This window comes from Desmodus rotundus, chromosome 3, assembly GCF_022682495.2.
Source record: "Desmodus rotundus isolate HL8 chromosome 3, HLdesRot8A.1, whole genome shotgun sequence".
NCBI lineage: Eukaryota > Metazoa > Chordata > Mammalia > Chiroptera > Phyllostomidae > Desmodus > Desmodus rotundus.
In genome coordinates this window covers 170,331,009-170,354,774 of record NC_071389.1, presented here as the reverse complement: position 1 = coordinate 170,354,774, position 23,766 = coordinate 170,331,009, and the positions used below count along the sequence as shown (strand labels likewise).

The window sequence follows — 23,766 nt, the reverse complement described above, 5'->3', positions numbered from 1 at the left end:
CAAACATCAAGATAACCCAAGTTTTTCTGTTCATGTGAATTTTAGAATGATAATCAGATTCCAGGAAATATTCCTAGTTAAGGGACTCTGTAGAGCAGGGGTGTCAAACTCATTCTCACTGGGGGTCACATCAGCCTCCCAGTTGCCTTCAAAGGGCCGAAATAATTTTAGGACTGTATAAATGTAACTACTCCTTAACAGTTAAGGAGCTGAAATTACATTTGATCCTTTGAAGGCAACTGCAAGGCTGATGTGGCCCCTGGTGAAAATGAGTTTGACACCCCTGCTGCAGAGAATGCAAAACTGGGATACAGAGGAGGTAACAGTATCCTGGACTAAAAAATAGTAAGTGGACACACACGCCCTCACTCTGGCCCTCTTCTCCATCTTTTTAGTCATTCTCTAGATTTGGTTTGAATGTTTGGGTGGGCTTTTTATGACTGCAAACTGTGAGGGTAGCTGCAAGGCAATTGCTGCTTGATAGGGTATAAAGCCAAGAACTGGGTACAGCTAAAGTCTCATCGCTCTGCTCAGTTTAGTTCTGCTCTCTCCAGCCTTGTCTAAAAGGCACACAGATACTCTCAGAACAAGGAAAGAAAGTCTAAAAAAGTAAATTGTTGTTTTGAGTGCAATAATAGGATATGAAAAACACTAGTATTCTCAAAAGCCAATGTCAAAAAAAAAACACCTTTGTTTCACAAAGTGCATTCTTTTATAGGTATTTGCTGTGTTGCATCTTTACAATTATAAACATTAAAATGGCAATAAATACATAACTATCAACAATTGAATCTAAAAAATCAGACTAAGCAAACAAGCAGAAAAGAAACAGAATCGTAGATATGGAGAACACTGGGATGGTGGCCAGTGGGAGGGGTTCTGGGGGAATGGGGGAAAAGGTGAAGGGGTTAAGAAGTACAAACTGGCAATTACAGAATAGGCAGGGGGGTCTTGAGAACAAGCGTAAGAAATAGAGTTGCCAAGGAACTTCTATGCGTGACCCATGGACATGAACAAAAGAGGTCACTGGAGGGAGTGGGGGGTGCTTGGTGATGGGGACAAAGGAGGAAAAATTGGGAAAACTGTAATAGCATGATCAATAAAAATAAATCAATAAAATCAATAAAAATAAAAAAGAAAATGCTAGTGTAAAATAGAACTTGTAAAAGAAAACTCTGTAAATCCTTATAACTTCCAAATCAGACACAATGAGAGCTATGAAACTGTGCCTTAAAATAACTGACATGACATAAAATCATGCACTGTATTAGTTAAGTAGAAAAAAACAATAGCCTCATAATGCTATTAAATTAAAAAGAAAACAAACTTTGCATTACAAAAAGAAAAAAAGCTGGCGACATTTGTTAAAAGCTTAAATAAGACATAAATGATTCAGATCAAAACTAGGAAAGCTACCAAAACAAGAAATAGGCTCTCACACATGTTTAGGAACATACCCGCCTTCTACAGAACCTATGAGGCGATCCTCCCTTAGCATTGAAGTTTATAAAAAAATAAAAATAAAAAGAGAAAAATCATCCAAAAACTTTAACTGTTCATTTTCCATTTAGCATGTTCAATGAAACGTTAAACTAATAAAAACTTAAAAGAGATGTACTCAAATACTCAACAACCACATTATTTATATCTCTAGAAATACAGAATCTGAGCATTTCTTACCCCTAGGAGATTATTCAGTGATAAAAATAACCTCAGCAAATAAAAATATTAACATACTAAATAATTATTTTAATATTACATGACTAAAATATTTTTTGGAAAAGTATCAATTATTTCCTTTTATATATTATAATTTTAATGTAAAATTAGAACAAATTTCACCATTCAATGGATATCTGCAAATAGACTACTTCTAATAAAAGACTGGAAGACAAAACAAAAATAATTATAGAATTATTCTAAATTAAAATTATTCATAAACAAATAACTTTGATACCTTAAATACAGTTGTTTTGACTTTGAAATTACAATATTACAGGTAACAAGACCAAAATCAGCACGGAGATAAGTCATAAGTATATGGAAGGTTGATAATACAATCTTATTAACAGTGTAAGAATAAAGAATGTGAGTGACTCTTACCCTCTGTTCCAATGCTGACTGAGTCTGTTGTCTTAAAAGAGCTTTAAATGGCCCCCCTTCTTTTCCAGCACTACCACTTCCCATTCCTACAGAACATCAGTACATAAATAACCAACAAAACAACTATAGAAGCAGAAAGATTAATTGCATTCATCTTCATAAATATCATGAGTCAAAATCTGTTAAAATGATCCAAACATTTAAAGTAGGGATGGTAGCTAAGCACATATTTTACATTATTTTATTCACAAAGTTCATTTTAGAAGCAATATATCAAAGTGCTACTGATCATAGCTAGTTTTAAACTTAATTTGTTCTAAAAATTATTTTTTAATTAAGGTGTTGAATTTTTGTATAACATTCAATTTTTAAAATGGAGTCTTCTAATAAAAAATAATCATGCTAATACCAATTACTTATACTAACAATTGAAGAGTACTAAAAGAAATAAGAGCAACATTAACTGTTTGTTTAAAAATAAGTACAGAAAAGAAAAGCACTAATTGTGCTTACTTCAGATATTCCAAAATTCTCTAAAGAGCATGAATTTTAGGTAATTTTGAAATACAGTCAAATTTATTTTCTGATAACTTCCCATTCCTAAACATAAAAGTCATGTCAAAACAGTATTAATATATATAGTTTTCCACACTCATTTGCAAAAATCAACATAAAGTTTTTTAAAAAACTAAAAATCACAAACATATAATAGACACACCACAAATGTACAGTTATGAATGAAATAATTATATTTCTCAAGTTCTTAGGTGTATTTTTAAAGGCTTAAATTTAAATATCTTACCCTACCTAATTTTAGTCTTTTGATAATACCAAGAGACCAACTATGGTCAAAGAATTACGGAAAGCAGAGGACTAGTGAGAAACCAGTTCTCTGCAAGCTAGAGTTACTACTTCAATTCTATCCTTGCAAACTGAAAAAGCGTATATATAGTCCTGTTCACTATGACTCTAAAAAGGAACTAGTTTACTTTCACATTTTTAGCTGTTCTTGGATAAGGAAACAAAAGTTAGCATGTGTATAGTCCCATTCTGTTCTTTTCTTTTATTTTTTTTAAGGAAATTTATTTTTCTTGTAGTACCTAAACATGATTTTTAGAGACTATACAATACTAAACATAGAAATGAAACTAAGATCTTTATATGAAGCATATTGAAAGCTATAAAATAAAATTTTGTAGAGATAAATGAAATATCAGAAAATACAGCAGAATAATTTGAAAATTAAAGCAACAGACAGAAAAAACTGGATAATGAAAGAATATTACCAAATGAGACTTAAACTGATTCAAACAGAATAATTTACTAATGTAAACATATGGTTTAGCAACATGATGATACAGGTCCAATGTGAATAGAGTTTGTATGAAGGGAAAGAAAGTAAAGCATCTAATATAGAAACTCTAATAATGAGAACCTAATAATAATTGTAAATATGCATATCTATTATCCTTAGACATACTACTTTTTAATATATAAGATAATTTTAGCAGAATATTTACAATTATCTATCAAGTAATCCTCAATCACATCCTCATGATAATGCTAATCACGTAAATCTGTCTGCCAATAAGAAAAATGACAAGTACATCCTACATAAAATACCCACTACTTCTTTGTAGTATCAAAAATGATTCAAAATAAAGGGATTATAAAGCTGACATAATGTGGTCCTACCAGAAGCAGCCAGGAACAACTCTTCACTGAAAGAAACACTTTTCCTCAGAACTGGGCTGACAAGGCTAGAATGATGAGGGGGAAGGCTAGATTCCGAGAGGAGGAGACAGGACTTTCTAAGATGAAGGGAACCACAAGAGAGAGAGGGGGAGCTGGGATACAGGTAAATCCTAGGACTCTGTGGGTAAGGTGCTGCGGAGGAAAGTAGCAGAGAAAAGATGTAGATTCAGAAGATGATCAGAAAATGCAGGATAAGGAAAGCAATGATGAACCAAACATAACAGTAAAAATGATTTTTAAAATGCATACACAAATTATACTAAGCATATGAAGACATTAGCAAGACATCTACCCAACATAATATAAATAGGATACAGTCTAAAACTGAACAAAGTCATTATAAACTTTGCATTCATTAAAATTTTTAAATCACTTACATAAGATTTTATGCCATTCTAATAACTTTTAGTTGACTTCTTTAAAACACTTAAAGAACAGTTGCCTTCTTTTGCTTAAGAATGTATAAGATTAAAATGTGCTGCATTTTACAAATTTTTAAAGCCAGAAGCTTGTTACCTCAAATATAAACACTTATTTAAAGTGGTAAAGTACAGCTCTTCAAATGTTACTAAACAAACAAACAAACAAAAACATATTCCTTATGAGTATTTAAATTGAATACCAAAAAAACAAATAGTACCATGTTAAGCATTTGCCATTATTAATTTTAAATAAATAAAATATTAAGTTCTTTCTGTCTAGCTTCAAGATGTTAATACTTTTCTTTTCCTGTAAAATTTTAAGTAATCAAATTTGACCATAGTACTGCTTGCATTTACAAAGAGTTGAGTACCTAAGGGCCAAATACCCTCCGGATCACAAAAACTATACATGGGTAAAAACCTGACTAAAAAAGGTAAAAACTAGTTTTAGGCAGGTATAAAATCAATATCTTAACAGTAGCATTCTAAAATTCCACTGTGATTAGTTGAGTACTTGGAAAAAATATGAAAATAAAATCTTATATCAAAAATTAGAGTCGACAGAAATAAATCAATGTGATTTTTTTTTAAAGAAAACAAGAGCTATTTGAAAACCAGCTGGCAGCTTTGACTACAAATGGAAAAAACAACTTTCTCAGTCTAAGGTTTATTCACTTGATTCTATTTTTTGGCTTCCCAGATTACATATAATAAATCAATAATAATCAGCTCATCTATACCCACTATTTCTCAAAAGACTGATTTTGGATGTAGGTAAATTAGAAAGCAGAGAATTATGAAATACACACTAACATATAGTTTTAAAAATTTTAGAACAATATTTGCCATTTCATTTTTTAATATATTTTTTAAAGATTTTATTTATTCATTTTTAGAGAGAGGGGAAGGGAAGGAGAAAGAGAGGGAGACAAACACCAATGCGTGGTTGCCTCTCACACACCTCCTACTGGGGACCTGGCCTGCAACCCAGGCATGTGCCCTGACTGGCAATTGAACTGGCGATCCTTTGGTTCGCAGATCCACGCTCAATCCACCAAGCTACACCAGCTAGGGCAATATTTGTCATTTTAAATCTCCATGAGAAATGAGAATGCACCTCAGAGTATTCAAAAATGCACAGGGGCTCATGATAAAGCCAAAGGACTAAAATGGCTAACATCCTATAAATTTGCTAATGGGGTCGTGAATAATTATAGGCAAAACAAAGCAATTTATTTAGAGGTAGCTTAAAAATATAGAAATATATGAAAATATTATAAATAAATTTTTAAATACTAAAAAGGTGGAGCTAGAAAACAAAATGCAAAACAGTTCTCATTTGATAATACAAACTGAATGCAAAGTACAAAGCTGAAAGGAGAGTAGACTGGTCCAGTTAGTTTATCACTTGACTAGTCTTGGTGTTTACGGTGAATTAAAGAAAAAGAAACAGAAAGATTAAGAAATACTTTGAAAACTTTATCTGAGGTATGGCAAAGGGAAATAAAGATAAGAATATTGAAAAGTGGCCTGGAATACACAAATAAATAGCCAGTGGACAAAGTTTTAAAACTACTTTTAAGAGAAGTTATTCTTCAAATACTATCCTAAGTCTTTTATCTTTCTTATTTTGATTGTCATGAATATAAGGCCAGAATCTCATTCTTTACTAAAAAACAAACAAAACAAAACAAAACAAAAAAAGAAAGAAAACCCCTACTATTTGAATATGGTTAAGATGCTACATGCCAATACATCCATTACTATCAAATATCAATCATATTTAGATGTTACTCATAATAATGTATATGTAAAAATAACGCTATTCTTTTTAAAGAAGTAGTCATTTAAATGACTACATTTATAAAAATAGACATTGAATCTACAGGCTTATTCTTTTAATCCCCTTTCTCTATTTTGGAAGTAGCACTGGTTCTAGAATTAGATTTCTTTTACATCGCCTTCATAAAATCTAAGGTCCTTATAAGAAACTTCTAAGTTTCTTGTCTAACACAAAAATAAGGTTATTAAAGATAAGTTTAATATAACACAAGAACAATGAAAAATGTTTTTATCAATCTGGCAAGGAAACTGCCAGATAAAAATAATACTTACAAAAATTGTAAACTATTAACTTTTAAATGTTTTATTTATTTTTTATTTTTCTTAAGAATAATAATTTAATGATTAAATAAGTTAATTCTATTTTATGGAATAAAAAACTAATTTTTAATCAATTTTTATGACAAATATATTCATAAAAACTCAGATGATCAAAACATACATAGGAGGGGGAAATTATAAATTTCATACACTGAGATATATACAATAATAAGTAAAGTAAAGCTGCTATTTTCTAATCTATAGAATAAGACAAGAGAAACCAAATGTTTTAAATAACAAAAAGCTAATAGATGTATGTATTCCAAAATAACCATTTTAGATGTTAAGATCTTTTCATAATAAAATCTTACAAATAAATTCAGAAATAGAAACAATGAATTCAAAATGAGTATACTGTATGAGGAATTGGATTGCAAGTTATTGTTACTTTCTATTCACATGCTTTAAGGTGTTATTCCTCTTAATTTAAGCCTGAAATGAAATATATCTACATGCAAAAATAAACCCTGATTTTCGTATCTACACTAAGATTAAATCAGTAAAATGCAGCTCTCTGAACATGGTAGTTGTGAACTATACAAAAGTTTTATATTTTAATTGTAGTAACTGAAAATGATCACTATTCACATCATCTTTTAACTGAAATGCCAAAAACTGGAGAAAAGGCTTGGATGGAAAGCTAACAAGGAACAGAAACAAATTAGAAAAAAAAATAGAAAAAAATAAAAGGTGGGTGGAAGTGCCTTACCAGTTTTGGGTGTCAAACTCAAATCTGTGTCAGAAGAAGAGGACTGTCGACTGTAGGACTTGGAAGGTGAAAAGGAATAAGTTTGGTTTTTCAGAGGGGTTGAGGGTCCTGATGAGTGAGTATTGGGGTTGGGATCTTCATTGAAGGGAATCCTGCCAGAAGAAGGTGGAAAAATATTAAGTAATCATGTGCCAAAGGACTTGTTGGAAGGCAGCATGATCCACACACGAGGAAAGTATTGGGGCAGGGCCAGCAGTCATTTCTTAAGTGTGGAGCTGGGTCTGAGGCCAAAGTCAACCAACTGCTGTTTAACCATTCATCATTCTTCAGATAAATAATTATCTGCATTGAAACAGTTAATAAGCCAAGTAAAAAAGCAAAAAAAGCATGAAATGACAGACTAAGGGTGGGTGTAAAAATATTAAAAAGAGAAATAAACAAAAAATAAATACACGACTGAAAATACTTTCAAATAAACAATGCTTTTTTTAAGTTACAAAAGAAAAAATGATGAGACTGCAAATGGTGTGTGTAAATATTCACAATTGTTTTTATATTTGCACACACACAGATATTGTCAAAAGAAAAATGTTTCCTTATCCTATAGCATCAAGAATGCCACAGCTAAAAACACAGCAGAGAGGAAAATCAATATAGCTACACAGAAACATTGCATTTTATGCATAATAGTTGCTTACCTGTTTTCTAATAGCCCTCTTCCACAGAATGAAACAGACCCTACCTTAACAAGTTTTGTATAAAGAAAATAAGTAAATCAGAAGCTTTGGTAGCTTTGTTTAGAATCCAATCATCAATTTTTATTCTAACCAAATGTAGTTGAAATGTCCAAAATATATACTGGAGGATTCTTCCAAAAATGCACAGTACACATACACAAGGCAGGGTTCTTAGATGATCTGTGGAAGAGACTTTGGAAACTGGAAGAACACTTTCACTCCCATGTAGTTACAGCCTCTGTGGTGGCTAAATACAGGACTTCTTCAGTGCAGCTGGACTTCAAGTGAGAAAAGGAGGAAGCCAAGACTTGTGGTACCTGCCTGCACTACCTGCCTGCCTGCCCTCTGCAGCCACTCTGCCCGTGGCCTGCCTTCCCCAGCGCTAGAGTCTGAGCAGTCTCGTACCAGTATAGATGAGGGTGGGAACAGACACAGAGAAGTTCTGAGTAAGCCGTGAGCCAGTAGCAGTATGAATTGGGCTGTTGTGAGTCGAGCGGCATCCATGGCTTGGAGGATGAACCAGCGGAGACCTGAGGGAATTTTTGATCAAAGTGGAAGAAAAGAAAACAATACATACAACAGATAGCAAAGTTATGTTAAAATAATTTCAAAGGAGCTTTAGTTAGGGGAGAGGAATTATTTTTTTAGTCCCTAGCATGCAAAAATCAAGTTGAAAAAAATTTTTTAAAAAGCTAAATATTCATTCATTAGGATATGGTTATAGTTTTAAAGGATCAGATTAATAAATTAGGACTGTGAATATGAAAAATAGCAAGCAAAATTTTCAGTAGAATTAAATTTTTTAAAAAGACTAAGATTTGGATAGAAGTTGCTTTAAAATGTTTGTTGTTTGATCACCATAGAGGTCACTACATAGTATTTTACAGAGAAAATACCCATAAAAGTGAAAAGTCAAATATAAAGTTCTTATATTACCTTTGAAACTGAGATATGAATAATTGCTGATATAATTAATTATATTTTCCATAAAGAAAGTTTTACTAACAGAACTGTTTCTGTCTCAACATCAAAATAGGTGTACTTAAGAATAAGAAAGGTGACAGCATAAAAAGAAATAACTGAACTGAATGGATATAAGCAGATATAAAAATTGTGTATTTTACACCAAGTATATAGCTTAAATCCAAGTTATACTGGGAAAAAAACAAAGTGAGGAAACACTGCTTTTACAAACACATTAATATACTCTGGTTTCTCTTCAGATCGTATAAATCTTTCGCCTTTTTAAAAACACATTAATAATGCAATGTAAATGATTTTTGTCTAGCTCTCTCAAACAGAATATATTATTTAAACTTAAACAGATAAAACTATATTATGAATTAAAATTTTGTAAGATATCAACTTATGTCCTGCAAAAGACCACATCATGTGCATGTATGGATATATTTATATCAGTTACACAGGTATATATTCATATTTAACATTTCAAATTTTCACAAAGAAATTTGGCTAAAAGGACACAATTACATTGGATGGGGAAAAAAGGTATATTACATAAATAAGAATCCTGGACTTCATATTAGCAATTATTTCACTATGCATTGCCTTTGCTTATGCACAACAAGGTGAAAAGAATCATATGTGAATACACTGAAAAACTATCATATCCCCATTTTTTTAGAATTCATATTAAAAGCAGGACAAGAGCCCAACTTTTCCTGGCACTTTTCCTTTTGCATTGTCAAGCAGACATTCCCAACAATCACAGTTTGTCAAGGTTCAAACATGAGTGATCATTAATTGTCAATAATGGTCCACAGACTACTTTCTGAAAATATCACTGATTTTACAACAGGACAAATGTTTCTGATACTGTTGCTAGTTTAAATTTAAAATGTGTTTAATACAACTGATAAAAATCAAACACTTCATTGGTGACTTATTTGTATACAAACTGAATAAGGTTTTATTTTTGTTTTTTTCTTTCTCTGTTCAAGTGACTATCAGTCCATACAAAGGAGAAATTATGGCTAAAGTCTCTTAGAAAGTACTTTTCTTTCTAAAGCAGAGAAAGAAATAAATCATATGTAAATGCACTTTCTACCATCAAGATAATTCAGCTTGGAAACACCAAAAATATTTATATTGTACATTACATTAAGCACCTAAAAAGGAAAAAAAAAACCCCAAAACTGATGGAGTAAAACACACCATTAATAAAGGTAAAATAAAATGAGTAAAATCAAATGAACATTGTAAAATGTTCAAATTATGATATCACATTAAAATCCAAATATACTGGAGCATCATCATAATGTATCCTTGGGGTTTTAATTCCTATCAGTCTCCTTGCATGAAATACCCCAGAGGCACTTGTACTATCAATCCATTCAGACAGGAACATAACCCAAACTACCTTTTATCAAATTCCTGTCTAGAAACAAAAATGTTATAATTAAATACCAGAATAATTACAATCAACTGAATCCTAAAACAATTTTAAGCTAGCACTCAAATTGGTTCATTATCAAAAACACAAAGAAGCTGGTTGAAATAAAGCAGCCTGAGTATTGAGGTTGTTGTTTTTTTTTTTTTAAATAACATGACTCAGGTAGTAAGATGTCTTTCAGAAAATCTTAATAAAGCAACTTAAATTCTTCATAGTGTGAATATTTTAAGGCAAATGGCTATAACTTAGAAAGGAGAAAACTTATACAAACCCGAAGATTTACATTACTGAAACAGATCTCAGAGTGGATGGGGGAGGGCGGAGTGGAAGAGATTAGCCAAAGAACATATATGCATATAGGCAAAGCCCATGGACACAGACAACAATGTGGTGGGGGTGGTTTGGTGCAGGGAGGCAAAGGGGGGGAGATGAGGGGCATCTGCAATAGTGTCAACAATAAATATTCTCCTACTACCCATACATCATTCTAAGACACCAACAGGTAATATAACTTTTTCTTTCCATAAGTAATTTAGTAAAAGAGTGAAACTTCAGTGGTCACAGCTACGAAAGCCAGACCCCTTCAGGCAGTTGTAAAGATGAAGGTGGCAGGAAGAGGAGGGATCCAGGTCCTTACTGAAATTTGCTATGGGAACATGAAAAAGAAATCTGAATTCCCCCCAAAATCTACCCCTGCAATCTGACTTTACCTGTAGCAGCAGGCAGCTGATATATTTTTAAGGCACATTTTAAATGGAATATAAAGCAAATTCACTCTTCCAATTTATTTAAAATTCATTTCACTTGCAACATATTTCCAAATAAAAACAGGAAATTTATTGTACTCTCTCTTGTGACTAAAATTTAATCCAAATAAATAAAGGCCAGCAGAAAGGAAATAACTAAACAAAAAGAATAAACTTAAAGAAGAAAATCTTATTTTTAAAAAGATTGTTTAAAAAAAACAGGTTGTGATTATTTCCTAGCCAACCTTTCTTGACTACTGGTGAACTAGGGAACATTTGTTTTCTGACAACAGAATTCTGACTCCCTGATGATACAGGAAAGGGGTCAGCAGGCCAAATCCAACCTGCCACCTGTTTTGTTAGGAAGTAAGTTTTGCTGTAACACAACCACACTCGTTAACTTGCATACTGTTGATGGCTGCTTTCACACAACAGCAGCAGAGTTGCTGTACCTTCTGGTCATTCACCAAAAAAGCTTGTTGACCTTTGATCTAGAAGAATCTCTGATCAGTGATTCTCAATGGAAGTACTACTGGCACTTAGGATGGACCAAGTTTTCCTTGTACAGAGTCATCCCTTGCTATGTAGGACAGTCAGCTTGTCCCCAACAGGGCCACGTCCCTCACCCCGTCATCATGACACAAAGTCTGTTTGAAACACTCCCTGTTGACAGCGCCAGCACTGTCACATTGAATGACGACACACAGGCTGAGTCCAGTCAACAGAAGTTTTGTTGGATGACACAGTTTTAAAAAAAATGTGTGAGCCCAAATTCCTTTAGATAAGGATCGGCAAACTTTTTTTGCTTTGTTCTATTTTTTGGTAAACAAAGATAGAAACTATGTAGCTAGTGCCTGAAATACTTACTATCTGTCATTTTACAGGGAAAGTTTGCCACTGTCTGCTTTATACAGTCCCCATTATTACCTATATAATTACACCAAATTATTTATATGAACTGCTTGGCCTCTGTAAACATTCAAGTGGGACCCCTGCACAAGTCAATCTTTCCGGCTTTCTATGGTAATTAGCTAATAATAAGCATAATTGAATTATCAGGTGTAGGGTTTTAAGGGTTCCCCAGAGAATAACTATAATTCCACACAATGCATAAATATTCATTTTATACTTTAGATCCTCAGTTTAAAGATCTGAATAAGTTTAATTTTATATTACTTTATTTGAATTTTATATTAAGGCTATAAATAAAATATTAGGAATATTTAAACAGTTTTAAGCTTGAAATGTTGACAGTCATCACTGATAAAAGAAATCACCGTAGGAAAAAATGTATGTTGAACAACACTACCAAATGTTTCAAATCAAATGAAAATGTATAAGTAAAAGAAAAAAATCTCCTTAAGATCAATTCATTGATTCATACTTACTCCTTCATTTCTTTGGATGGGGAATTACATGCAGGAAGGAATGCTGCTGGGCTACTTAATTTATCCAGTGTACACGCTGTTCCTATGGCTCGTACCACCAAACCAGACTCGCCTTCCAGATCAAAACACTGTAGGTATCCAACAACCGCATTTCCTCTCATTTCAAGCACTTTTAAGCCAATCTTCCTTTGCAGTTCACCTACCAAAAAGGAAGAAAACTCATTCTGCTTTATTTCTCCACATTACAGAATTTAAAAGAATCTAAAAAATCATGGATTTTTAGAACTTGGAGGAAACCTAAAAGGTTATCTGGTTCAGCATCCTACGTTCAGGGAGATAAGATATTATTAGCTACATTTTACAGATGTGGCAGATAAGGTTCATTCATTAATGCATTCATTTACCAAATAATGTTTGGTTGTGTACTATGTGCCTGGCACTCCTTTATTCTAAGTGCCAGATATACAGAGATGAACTAGAAAGATAAAGCTCCCAAATCTAGTGGAGTTTACATAATGGTGGGAGAAACAGATAAAAAACAAGTAAACAAATATATATACTACATATAATATATAGAATATATAGCATGTAATATAGTCTAACATAATTATAATTACAATTTATGCATTATGTAGTATATATCATATACTACAAATATAAAGAATATAACTAGAACATAAGTAAATATATTACTTAATAAATTATATACAATACATATTAAGTATAAATATAACATCCCATACTTATTTATAAATGTTAATTATATATAACTAACTTAACAGTGATATAAGTATAAATTATAGCTTATACATAAGATAAATTAAACTGTATATAAGTAATGTAAGTATAAATATAATAGAAGTATAAATATATATTTAAATATATAACTATTAAATATAAATATTTATACTTATGTATTGTCTAGTTTACATGTATGAATATGTAAGTATATATACACTCACACATACAGGGTCCGACAGAAGTAAGGCCTGCTTAAGTGTGGTTGGTAGGGTAATGATATGGGTATAATAATTTATAGTTTTAATTTGAACATTTCACTTAAAATGTCATATGGTGTGCTTGAGTATGAAATTGTTATGTTACAGAATTACATGCTTATGATTTTTGCAATAAAAGACTTTGTGATAAATAAAGGGTGTTATTTGTGCCAGACCCTGTATATACATATAAACATACATTTTAGATGGTAAATAAGTTCTTCAAAGAAAAATAAGAAAAGTAATCAGGTAAGAGTAGCGGGGAGGGGTAGAAGGAGCTATAAGTTGTCAAAGAAGGACTACAAAAAGGCAACATTTGAACAGAAAGCATTAGATTACCTAAATCTGACTACAAATAAATGTTAGAAAAAACTAGAACCCAGTTTCCTACCTCCTTGCTCAGGGCACTTTCCACTATACCACTTCAAGAGCACAATTTCCTTTCACTGCCTAGTTAAGAAGGAATGATAAGCTTCTGATTAGATTTCTTCTTGTTACAAGATGGGAATTCATGTGTTCAGGAGGAGGGGGCCAAGGGTAGGGAATCAGTCACTTTCCATTCATAGTCATCATTGTAAAATCTGAGGTAGCATGTCAAAAGGAAGTAAAAAATTGGGGAGTATTAAGTTAATCGGTAATGAAGCTTTTTTAAAAAAATACCTGACATTAAAGAAATGAGTCTCTGTCTGGCCTCATTTGATGCCCTCGGTGTACGAATTCGATCAATCCATTGATATTCTGGGTCTTCATTGACCACAAGTTCTTCTACAAATCCGTGAATTATTACAGCTCTGTAGCATTTTGGAATAGATGTTGCTGTTAAAAGAATCACAGGGTTAAATTCAATTTTTTAAAAATGAACAACTAAGTTCTTACCTTTTGGATATATAGTACAAAAACATCTTTTACTGTGATAATCAAAAATGCAAATATAATAATATTTCCAGTTAACCGATCTTCTAAGTTTCTTTTTATTCTTAAAATAATCAGTTTCTTTTGTGAGACCTCTCATTTTTCCCATGTAAGCATAATGGATATAAATTGTACTTTTATAATTTAGAAAATAGCTAAGACTTCTTAAACAGCATTTAATACAAAGCACAGAAAAATCAAAATTAAAGACAGCTAGCTGATTATCATCTAAACAGGTAAAAAGCAGATAATGAACACAAAAAACTTTACTTATTCAAAGCCCTATGTAAAAGTTCTGTACACCAGCCTCACAACTGAAACCTTTCTGACATAATCTGAAGAGTAATGCAGCCCTTCAGTTTTTTTAATAATATATTTTATTGATTATGCTTTCCCCCCTCTATTCCCCTCTGTCCTGCACACCCCATCCCACCCACATTCCCCCTACTCCTTAGTTCACGTCCATGGGTCATACATACAAGTTCTTTGGCTTCTACATTTCCTATACTATTCTTACCCTCCCCCTGTCTATCTTCTACCTACCATTTATGCTACTTATTCTCTGTACCTTTCCCCCCTCTCCCCCTCCCACTCCCCTGCTGATAACACTCCATGTGATCTCCATTTCTGTGATTCTTTCTTGTTCTAGTTGTTTGCTTAGTTTTAGTTTTTGTTTTTAGGTGTGGTTGTTAATAACTGTGAGTTTGTTGTCTTTTTATGGTTCATATTTTTTATCTTCTTTTTCTTAGATAAATCCCTTTTAACATTTCACATAATAAGGGCTTGGTGATGATGAATTCCTTTAACTTGACCTTATCTGAGAAGCACTTTATCTGCCCTTCCATTCTAAATGAAAGCTTTGCTGGACAGAGCAATCTTGGATGCAGGTCCTTGCATTTCATGACTTCAAATACTTTTTTCCAGCCCCTTCTTGCCTGCAAGGTCTCTTGAGAAATCAGCTGACAGTCCTATGGGAACTCCTTTGTCTGTAACTGTCTCCTTTTCTTTTGCTGCCTTTAAGATTCTCTCCTGTTTAATCTTGGGTAATGTAATTATGATGTGCCTTGGTGTGTTCCTCCTTGGGTCCAATTTCTTTGGGAGTCTCTCAGCTTCCTGGACTTCCTGGAAGTCTATTTCCTTTGCCAGATTGGGGAAGTTCTCCTTCATTATTTGTTCAAATAAGTTTTCAATTTGTTGGTCTTCTTCTTCTCCTTCTGGTACCCCTATGATTCGGATGTTAGAACGTTTAAAGATGTCCTGGAGGTTCCTAAGCTTCTTCTCATTTTCTTGAATTCTTGTTTCTTCATTCTTTTTTGGTTGAATGTTTCTTTCTTCCTTCTGGTCCACACCGTTCATTTGAGTCCCAGTTTCCTTCCTGTCACTGTTGGTTCCCTGTACATTTTCCTTTATTTCACTCAGCATAGCCTTCATTTTTTTAATCTAATTTGTGACCAAATTCAACCAATTCTGTCAACATCCTGATTACCAGTGTTTTGAACTGTGCATCTGATAGGTTGGCTATCTCTTCATCGCTTAGTTGTATTTTTTCTGGAGCTTTGATCTGTTCTTTCATTTGGGCCATTTTTTTTTTGTCTTGGTGTGTCTCAGCCACGAAAGGTTAAGTGCCTAAGGCAGGTTCTGCTGAAAGGACTGATGCACCCACCAGACTGTCTCTGAACGTTCAGGTAAAAATGCTGGAATAACTTGTCCCCGTGTAAAAAGTCTACCCGCATCTACACAACTGCGGTTCCTTGGAAAAAAGTATGTTCTCAGTGGAAGGGATCACTGCTCTTTTCGTTCCAAGCTTTCCCCCTGCTGCATTCCTTCCCTCCAGCTCCAGCCCTTCAGTTTCTAATAATCATGGTTCAATAGTCACTGTACTACTTAACAGACTCATTTAATATGTAAAGCACCAAATGTCATTGGATTTAATTAAGATTTGGTCAGACTCAAAAAGGCGAAAATCTGAATACATCTACACCAAACTAGTTTCTTAACATAGACCTTTGTGCCTTGAAGTTAACTACTCCGGATTTTTCAACACTATTAATCCAAACTAGCTATGAATTGCCCAAACTATTCCATTCCAACCCATATTGCATGTATTCATGGGGCTCCATACCTGTAGAATCCTATGTAGTTTTCGTTAGCATCATAGCGATTAGCTGTAGTGCTCTACCCCTATCTTTTAGTGTCCTGTACTGGAGTAAAATGCCACTGGATGTTTTTTTTTCTTTTTAACAGTTATACAAAGTTTAATATAGTCATATCCACATCTGACCAAAGTAACTTGTTCTAGCTTATGAAAGAAAAATTTAGCCCTGGCTGGTGTGGCTCAGTGGACTGAGTGCCAGCCTGGGAACCAAAGGGTCACTGGTTCAATTCCTGGTCTGTGGCACATGCCTGATTGCAAGGCAGGCTCCCAGAGGGGGGCATGGAAGAGGCAACCACACACTGATGTTTCTCTCCCTCTCTTTCTTCCCTTCCCCTCTATCTAAAAATAAATTTAAAAAATATTTTTTAAAAAAGGAAAAATGTAATAGGCAACAAAACATTACTCTCTGTGAAGTAATAGAACAAATATGTGACAGTTATTTTTAATCTTGTTTTTCATAGCTGTTGACCTGCTGCTACAAAAGTAAAACCTTCATTTGATGAGTGGGTACAAGCTTCTCCATAGGTTGGTATCCAATAATTAAGGCTTTTAAGGCCACTGGAGACTTCTGCAAGATATACGTATGTCCATCCACCACAAAAGGCTCCACATCTATATTGTTTTAGACAGCCCATTTGAATGAGGTCTGAATATTCCGCACATGTAGCCTCATCAAATTTGTTTCCCCAGATGCAGATATTAGAGGGTGTGGGATTTGTTTTCGTTGAGAAAGTGCAACACGTCTTTCTCCCTCCATGCTGCTGCTGACTAATGACGACCAACGGATATCAAGGTACTCTTTAGATAGTGCACCACATCACTATTTTATACCAAATTTTTTATATCATGCTTAGACATATGCAGTTCAATAAGCCAGTGATTTTCTTTTAACAGGCGGCCTACATGAGCTGTTGAGTCTTCCTGTTCACCACAAAGTATAGGTCAGTGTAGGTGTATTCCCTTCATCGTATGGTTTTGAGTTAGGTCTGTAGCAAATGTTATCACACTTTACCTTCTCAAATGAAAGGCACCCAGATCTAATTTCTCAAAGGATAAATTACTTTGTGGCATTGCAGCATAAAAAACATTCTACTTTTGTTTTCAATCTTGTTTCCAGTCCTTCTTAGGTATCTCTGGGTTTTATTCTTAGGTGGTGCTTTAAGAACAGTCCTCCACCTTCAGGCCCAATACCATGAAACATAAGGTTTAAAAAGTGAATGAGGTTAAGTTGTTCCATTAATATGTAGATTAGTTAAAATTCCAGGGAAAATCCAAAAAATCTTCACCTGGTAATCTTTCGGCTGGCATTGAGTGGCTGATACTAGCAATGTTTAATGTTATTCCCTTTAATCATGCTGACAGGCTGGGAGAGCTGGAGTAGAAGCCGGAGAAGGGGCTGGAGTTGGGCTAGGCCGGACACAGTCTGCCCGTGAGGCACGGGCATTGTCTTGACAACCAGGTGCACACATGTGCCCCACTGAATTTTTCTAATAACCATTTGTATGAACTTTTAAAAAATTAGATATTTACTTTAAAATCAGATAAGTAGTCCTCAGAACTACAATTGTTTCTGAAAAATTAACAATTTTCTCTTTGGCATTGAAACCGAAGTATAATAGACTTTCCATTAGCCTTCTAAAATATTAATTTCATTTCCCATATTTATCAATTATTACATTTCCTGTTTAATGAGTAATAAAATATATTTACTTACTGCAGAAGAATTTGACTCCACATGATGATTGCCTAAATCGATTTAAATCATTGAAGAGGTCTACTTTGACAACTACATTGATTTCCCCACGAATACCTATAATTTCAAAAGGAAAATCAAGTTCTACCTTAAAGAAATAAAGTATAATTAAATAATCAAGCCAATAAATGCCAATTAATGATTTTAAAATAATTATCAATCATAACAGCAATACTAACTTTGTTCCCTAATTATTTTCATTCCAGTTAATTATATTTTCTGAAAAACATATACACATTAAAAAATGGATAATGTTCATTTTTACTACAGGTCTCCACTTATTTGAACCAATCAAACTGGAAAAGAGTACCATTTGAATCAATGATAATAACTTTTGCTGAGTACTTATAATATTCTAAATGCTTTACAAGTACTATCTCATAGTACTCACGTGAACCCAGTAAGGTAATTTCTGTAGTATTCGTATCCCATTTTACAGAGGTAAAAAACTAAAGTTTAATAAAAGTTAAATAATTTGTATGTCATTAGCTAGTAAGTGGTAAAACCGGGATTAAAGGTCAGATCTTTATTATCCCAGAGTAAATATTCTTATCAACTAATGAAAGAATCTGATTTAACACAAAAGGACTTTTATTCTTTTCAATGAATATACAGGAAAAGTTAAAATAAGCTAAGTTTTTTTAGAAGATGAGCTAACAAATAAAAATGACCCAGCCTCTACCTCTAAACATTCATTAAATATTTTTATTTGACTGTCCTGACTTCTTGTTAAATTCATACTTATAGAAGAACCCTTCTAAGAAGAGTGACTTGCTCATTTACCCACTAAAATAACAGATTATGTTCCTAACAAAGGACCCACGTTGAATCAACTATAAGAAATATTTAATATAATATGTTTAGAAAATTCATTCATTCATATAGCTATTGCCTTTAATCCAAGCCCAGATTAATTCTCCCATAGCTTTTTTAAATTGGTAATATAACATTTGACTAGATTTTATTTCCTGATTACAAAGATGATACATACAGGGTGGAACAAAATTAAGTTTATAGTCGTGAGCACACAGAGTTTATTCTTGTATTACTATTTATTAATTATTATATTATTTTCCATATGAACATCTGTAGACCTACTTTTACCTCACTCTCTATACATTGTAAAAGTATGGAAAAAAGAAAAAGAGGACAGAGGAAAAAATGGGATTACAGTTTAGAAATAAAAACACTCAAGGATATACATTTTATCATGTATTCTGCCAATAACATTACATATATACAATTCTTTTGTTTCTAAATAAATTTGGGACCATTCTATAATGTTTTATAGTCTGGATATTGCAATTCATAATACATCATGCACATTTACTTATGCAATTGTATTATGAAGACATGCTTTAGTTCTGCCTGTGTAAGTTATGGTCTATATATGCTCTAAATTATTGAAGTAAATCCTATTTTTCAATTTATTTTTACAAATTTAAACATTAGTAAGTAATAATAGAATATAAGTAACATCACAGTAAAAATACATATTTCAGCAAACATCTTATTTTCTTATAATAAATGACTAACAGTGGAATTGCCAGGTCAAAAATGTAAAGTAGGCAGAAAGATTTAAGACTGTAGATTCAAGACTGAAAGATTCAAGACACATCTGCCACTTTCTTTCAGATCAATTTGCCATTCTAAAAAGACAGCATCTCTTTAGTAGCAGTTCTCAAACTTTTTAATCACAGGACCCTTTTCAATCTTAAAAATTATTGAGAATCTCAAAGAGGTGTTGTACATGTGACTTATAGCTACCAATATTTACCACATTATAAATTAAAATTGGGAATTAAAAAATATTTGCTTATAACTCCATTTAAAATAATGATAAATCTATGTTAACATAAGCAATGGTTTTAATAAAAATAACTATATTCGGAAAAACAAGAAAATGACTAGAGTAACACTGAGTTACATTTTGCAAACCTCTATAATGTCTAGTTAATGAAATACAGTTTGAAAATATGCTTTTAGAAACATAGATTACAACTATGAGATGATTTTTAAAAATGCATTTACTTTCCAGAATGTACAAATTTAGCTCAGAAAATTGTTTCAAATTATGTTCAGAAAAGAAACAATTCTACCAACAATACTTGATTACTATGACTAAAAAGATGACATCTTTTAAAGATAAAATTTCTCCTGTTTTCTTTCTTTTCTTTGTATTGAATTTATTGGGGTGACACTAGTTAACAAAATTACACAGGTTTCAGGTGGAGAATTGTTTCTACAACACATCATCTGTTCACTGTATCGTGTGCTCGCCACCCCAAGTCAGGTCTCCGTCCATCACCATGCATCCCCCTAAAACCACCATGTGTCGACAGAAATCTTTAGGATAAATTTAAAAGATTGTGATGTATTTTCTTAAAATATACTCCTTACCATGTATGGTATCGTAAATTGGAAACCATCCTGAGATGACCGTTGCAGCTTCACTGTAGAGTAAAGGGTCAATATCAATGTACACTTTACCAATGGCATCATTTGCACTGTAAGTATCGTGGTCAAGAACTGTGATCTGCAGAGGTTCATCTTGTAAATCTTCATCATCCACCTAAAAGTGCACCTTAAAATTAAATCTTATAACTTAAAAATCTTCATTACTATAACTGTACACAAATAGCAAATGTAAATGATTACTTATTTCTGGGGGAGAAATCCAATTCATATACATATTATCCTGTGTTTTACTACTCTACCAATGGTACCCAGCCAAAATGCTTTAGGAATGTCATAATAAAGTTTACATATTATCTACAGACTAAGGATGCTAATGAGCACAGTGACACCATAATTTCTAAGGGCAATTTCAGAGAATAAAACTGTAAGCAAAATTAACATTATTTGTAAGAAAAAATAACATATGCTCATAAACTAAATTCATTATGTAAATGTTTACCGTCTCTCCTTCTTTTACTCACTTCCTAATTGTCACCTACTTATCGTGTGCCAAACACTATGGAAAAGACAGGGACTATAATGCAACTGATTGAATGTTTGTGTCCCCCCAAAATACAATGTTGATGCCCCGATCCCTAATGTGATGGCACTCAGAAATGGGGGCCTTTGGGAGGCAATTAGGTCATAAGGGTGAAGCCCTTATTAATGAGATTAGTATCCTTATTAGTAAAGACAAGGAGAGATTATCTCTTGCCCCCTCACCATATAAGGACACAAGAAGAAAATGGCCATCTGTAAATGAGAAAGAGGGCCCTCACCAGAACCCAGCCATGATAGTACCCTGATCTCAGACTTCCCAGTACCCATAACTGTGAGAAATATATGCTATTGTTTAAGTTACCCAGTCTATGGTATTCTGTTACAGCAGCCCAAACTGACTACGACAGAAAACAAGGCCAAAAGAAAAAAAACCCTCATGGAAGACACATTCACTATTTTGGCCATCCTCTAATTTGCCAGTAATCCTCATCAAATACAGTGGCTAAACTACACAACATTATAGATAGTAATAAAAGTAGGACAGAATACCAGAGGGTTATTTCCTGTAACTAAAATACCATACTTATTAAGTACAGTCTATGAGGGTTTATTGTTACAGCAGATATCCCATAGTGTTAATGAAGACTGAGTTTGTGGTTAACTGAAATCGCTAGATCTTCCTGATATATGCTATAGTCAAGTGATATCTCTGAAATCCTAAAATTTTGGTTAAATATTTTAAACTTAATTATGAAACATTATGCCTTTTCCCATCCCCTGTTTAATTTCTTGCTGATTTTAGGCTAACAATCCAGACTCTAGAGATTATTACAGGAATTAAAGTACATGACTTGATGACTCATTTTTAAAAAGGGGGTCTTTTTCTATAAGACAAACATATTTAGTTTTATGGATAAAATTTCCATAAAATATTTCTGCAATGCCTTCCCCCCCAAAAATGGGGTTTTGATAACAGATAAAACAAGAACAGAAGAATGAAGACAACTTTGGTAAGTAAAGGTAAAGGTAGGTGGCAGGTAAGTAGCTCGACATAGTAATCTGTCTAATTCTGTGCATATTTGAAAATTTCCATAATACAATGTTAAAATAAAATGATCATTTTGTATTTTAATCCATTCAGAATCATCTGTCATCAAAGGCATTCTTCCTACCACTACTGCATTGTCTATACATTTAATGAAAGGAAAAGAATCATAAACTAAGCTGTTAACCATTTCTCCAAATATGTCCCTCCAAACTCTAATGTTTTTTTGAGCATACTCATTCACCTATTGTAAGAGGTGAAACCAAAATATAAGAGCTAAAACCAAAAATCTCTTAGAAGAAAACATAGGGGTAAATCTTCTTGACCTCAGATTTGGCAATGGACCCCCTGACTTGGCATTAAAAGCATGAGCAACAAAAGAAAAATAAATAAATTAAAATTAAATACTTTTGTACATCCAAGGAAATTATCAAGCAGGTGAAAAGACAACCTATTGAATGTGAGAATATATTTGCCATTGAAATATATGATCAGAGCTTAACAGAATAGTTTAAAATCACTTCTACAACAACAAAAAGATAAACTCCCCAACTTAAAAATGAGCAAAGGACTTGAATAGCCAGTTTTCCAAAGAAGATATACAAACAGCCAATAAGCACATGAAAAGATTTTCAACAATATTAGTAATTAAGGAAATGCAAATCAAAACTAATGAAATACCACTTTTATCTACATTCTTCATAGTAAGTTGGTTACCCAATCCTGTGAACTCTATCTCTATGATCTAAATGTTTTCTTTAGGGGGTTAAAATATGAGGGGATAATTGAAAGTAGAAGAAATGCAAAGGTCCTTGACCATAAGAAATCTTAAGTTAGTCATTCATAATAAAAATGTACATTAAAATTATACTGCAAATATTTTAGACCTACTAGAATGGCTTACACTTTTAAAAAAATGACAGGTGTTTACAAGGATATTGAGAAATTGGAACTCTCATACATGCTGGTTGGAAAGTAAAATGGCATGGCTGCTGTGGAAAACAGTTTGGCGGCTCTTCAAAAAGCTAAACATGGAATTGACCATACGACCCAGCTATTCCATGTTTAGGTATATACCCCAAAGAACTTAAAACAGGGACTTAAACAGGCACTTGTACACCAATGCTCACTGCAGCATCATTCACAAAGCCTACAAGGCAGAAACAACTTGAATGTCCATCAATAGGTAAATGGGATTAACAAAATGTGGTATATACATACAATGAAATGTTATTTGGACACATAAAATTCTAATAAAATTCTAACAGATGCTACAACATGGATGAATCTTGAAAACATATGCTAAGTGAAAGAAGCCACATGCAAAAGGAAAAATACTTATGACTCTACCTAATGAAATACCTAACTTAGGTAAATTGAAAGGGACAGAAAGTAGATTAGAAGTACCAGGGGCTGGGAAGAGCAGAAGCAGGTGAGTTATTGTTAACTGAGTAGTTTTCCTGTGGAGTGATGAAAAAGTTTTGGAAACAGTGGCGATTGTACAACACT

The 23,766-nt window shown here is 33.0% G+C and overlaps 1 protein-coding gene and 1 pseudogene across 14 annotated transcripts in view; both read right to left on the bottom strand.

The window, feature by feature from the left end:
* The window catches only part of C2CD5 (C2 calcium dependent domain containing 5), an 87,860-nt gene that overhangs the window by 54,311 nt on the left and 9,783 nt on the right, over window positions 1-23,766 (bottom strand). For 4 of the 14 annotated variants that reach the window (XM_045184164.3, XM_045184167.3, XM_045184166.3 and 1 more), the window contains exons 4-10: window positions 20,655-20,826; window positions 18,216-18,311; window positions 14,095-14,250; window positions 12,437-12,635; window positions 7,153-7,304; window positions 2,104-2,189; window positions 1,458-1,490 (exon numbers count right to left, since the gene is read on the bottom strand). In XM_045184164.3, the coding sequence (XP_045040099.2) occupies window positions 1,458-1,490; window positions 2,104-2,189; window positions 7,153-7,304; window positions 12,437-12,635; window positions 14,095-14,250; window positions 18,216-18,311; window positions 20,655-20,826 (894 nt within the window). Of the gene's footprint in view, window positions 1-1,457; window positions 1,491-2,103; window positions 2,190-3,798; window positions 3,991-7,152; window positions 7,305-8,294; window positions 8,420-12,436; window positions 12,636-14,094; window positions 14,251-18,215; window positions 18,312-20,654; window positions 20,827-23,766 lie in introns of those variants that run through there. The other 10 variants (XM_024575570.4, XM_045184168.3, XM_045184171.3 and 7 more) reach the window with 6 other exon arrangements.
* Window positions 17,322-17,945, bottom strand: LOC139440822 (leucine-rich repeat-containing protein 34-like; annotated as a pseudogene).